Below are 2,746 nucleotides of genomic sequence, written 5' to 3' on the forward strand. Positions count from 1 at the left end.
TAATACATATTGTTACTTTTAACCCGTTAAAAGCATAACCCATGGGGCTTTTTAACACACTTAGCACAAGCGGGGATTGGTTTAATCCGTGTTTAAAGTGCCATGTCATTTTAACCTATGTAGGGGTTAGAGTATACCCCATGGCCTAAGTAATGGGTTCCATAACTAAAATGTCGTTGAGGTTAATTAAATTGAAGTTGATATCGTATGCTTGAAATTAAATACTGTCATTAATTGTAAGTTATCTTGTTGTAATAAAGTCAACTTTTTTCATCTATATATGCCAACATTTATATATCTTTCCATACATATCACATACATAAAATTACATGATCATGGAGATTCAGTTTCTCTTAAAATTTGTTCTTGCGACCAGTTTAATGCATGGTAGAGATTTACTTAACGTGTCTATGTATATATTTGTGTGTCGTTAACTTAAATTTACAAGAGATTTAAGCCTCTATTATACTCCCCACAACTAATTTCTTAACAAATATTTTATTTTCTTAGGTGTACATTCAACAGTTTTTACAATAAAAAATAACTGCCATTACAATATTGCCCCAGCAACTTTGACCGGATCTGTGGTGTCGGTATCAACAGGATTTGAACTCTCACCCCAAGCCTCAAACACTATTAACATGCCATCACCTTGGTCTGGACGAGTCTGGGCTCAGTTTCAATGCTCAAATGATGGAGGGAGGTTTAGTTGTAAAAGTGGTGATTGTGGTTTGGGTCAAGTGGAATGCAATGGTTCCGGTGCAACCCCACCAGCAACCCTTGTAGAGTTCACATTATCAGATGCAAGTGGAAAATACTTTTATGATGTAAGCCTTGTTGATGGGTTTAATCTACCAGTTTCAGTGGTTCCTCAAGGTGGTTGCCCAGTCACGAACTGTCTGGTTGATATTAATAGTAAGTGCCCATCTGAGCTCGCTGTGAAAGATGATTCTGGGGGTACGATCGGATGTGAAAGTGCATGTGTTGCGTTTAACAAGCCAGAATATTGTTGTTCCGGGGACCATAATACACCTGAAACATGCCCACCAACAAACTATTCTAGGTTTTTTAAGAATCTTTGCCCAAAGGCTTACTCTTATGCTTATGATGATAAATCAAGCACTTTTACATGTAATACCAGCCCTAATTATGTGATAACATTTTGCCCATGATATTAAAAAGTAATAAACGAAGGTTCTTGACTATATGTTAATGATTATTGTGTTTTGCATTTGCATGTTATATCCATAAATAAAGTAATTCTAAATTCCCGATGACGATCAGTATTATGGGAGTAAAATTACATTTAGACAATTTAGTCTACTATTCTATGTTTAGAGTGAGATCGTAGACAAAGTGTTGCGATCAAAATCACATATTATTATAAGCACGTGAGGAAAATAGTCCTTCAGTGTGATCAAGCTAATGTAATTTGAGTGTTATATGATGTCAAGAGAGGATTGCTCCCATATTATAATATTTAACAACATCCTTGAGTCCCTTTTGAATTTCTACTGATATTGATTTCTATGTTCAGATACATATATTTAACATCACTACTAACATAAATTTAAAATGTTACAACATAAGCAATTACTAAATATATGAGTCATTCAATGGTTAAACATGTCTAACACAAATAAAAATGAGGTTTTAATAAATTGTGAAATGATTAAATAAAAATTTTGTTATTATAATTGTTAAACAAAGTTAAAAGGTTTTAATTATTGCGTAATTCGAAAGTACAAATCAATTCCAAATCATAAAAACACAAAATCTTTTTTTGCCACTACTCAAATATTTAGGCCACTTTTAACACACGTCACTTTTGAACATCTTATTCAAATTTTTAAGTAATTATTACTAAATTTTTTCAATTTTTAAGATTTGTTCCTAATTAATGTTAACATTAATTTCATAATTTAGTGAAATCAGTAAAACATTAATCTCTTATACATAAACAGTCTAACTGAGATTAATGCTATTATGGTATGTCAATATAAATCCAAAGATTCAATTGAACAAAACAATAAATTAACCATTGGTAGGCTTAACCTAATATCTCAACCAAGAGTGTACGAATATCAACCTAATCCCCGGTGGGTTTAACTTAATACATTCCGATTGGTTTAACAGCAAATATGAATTCCGTTAACCGTGACTTGTAAATGGAACATCGTGAACTCGTTACGAGAAGGGGAATTGGGGGGTCTTCTCATAACCGCCCTCCGGCGTAAGAATCAGTATGGTAGGTGATGAGTAAAATTAGAGAGAATGAGAGAGTGTGAATCCCTTTACTGTTGGTATTCTTCTCATATTTATAGCATAAGGAAGGTAGGAGAATGGGGCAGCTATCCCACTTAATGGAACCTTCTATTCTCATGGTTGAGCATGAAAATGGCTCCTGATTGGTCGACCGGCTGGCACCTGAAGATCTTTGTCGTGGGCAGGTACAGTGCTGGACTTCTATGATTCGCCCATCGTGCCATCATAAGCATCGTAAGGATCTTGACTTGAGGTCGAGGATTCACTCAAAAATTAACCAAATACAACTAAATAGATAGCAGTAAGTGCATGTCAAACACATAGAGTTTGTGGAATGCGTGTTTAATAGTAGCTTTAACAGACAACTATATAAATTAAACTAAATTGCATAAAAATTATATTCAGATTTTGATTGATTGGATTTGATTAACTAAAAGGAAGTAAAATAGCTTGCAAACAATTATTAAGATTAATAAACCGA

At 33.7% G+C, this 2,746-nt stretch overlaps 1 protein-coding gene across 1 annotated transcript; it reads left to right on the forward strand.

The window, feature by feature from the left end:
* The first annotated feature begins 329 nt into the window (after nucleotides 1–329).
* On the forward strand, nucleotides 330–1,198 carry LOC143622048 (thaumatin-like protein 1b). Its single transcript, XM_077093298.1, has 2 exons — nucleotides 330–387; nucleotides 511–1,198. The coding sequence occupies exons 1-2, from the start codon at nucleotides 330–332 to the stop codon at nucleotides 1,170–1,172; spliced, it is 720 nt and encodes a 239-aa protein (XP_076949413.1). The 3' UTR covers nucleotides 1,173–1,198.
* The last annotated feature ends 1,548 nt before the right edge of the window (nucleotides 1,199–2,746 follow it).

Source organism: Bidens hawaiensis, unplaced genomic scaffold, assembly GCF_021521415.1.
Source record: "Bidens hawaiensis isolate Kalapana, Puna unplaced genomic scaffold, B.hawaiensis_p1.1 tig00003015_1, whole genome shotgun sequence".
NCBI lineage: Eukaryota > Viridiplantae > Streptophyta > Magnoliopsida > Asterales > Asteraceae > Bidens > Bidens hawaiensis.

What these genes read in the sequence shown, in the direction of transcription:
- LOC143622048 (XM_077093298.1), top strand. Translation starts at nt 330, where the DNA reads ATGATCATGGAGATTCAGTTTCTCTTAAAATTTGTTCTTGCGACCAGT. An exon ending in TGCGACCAGTTTAATGCATG is followed by an intron (nt 388 to 510) that starts GTAGAGATTTAC and finishes TTATTTTCTTAG; the next exon opens with GTGTACATTCAACAGTTTTT.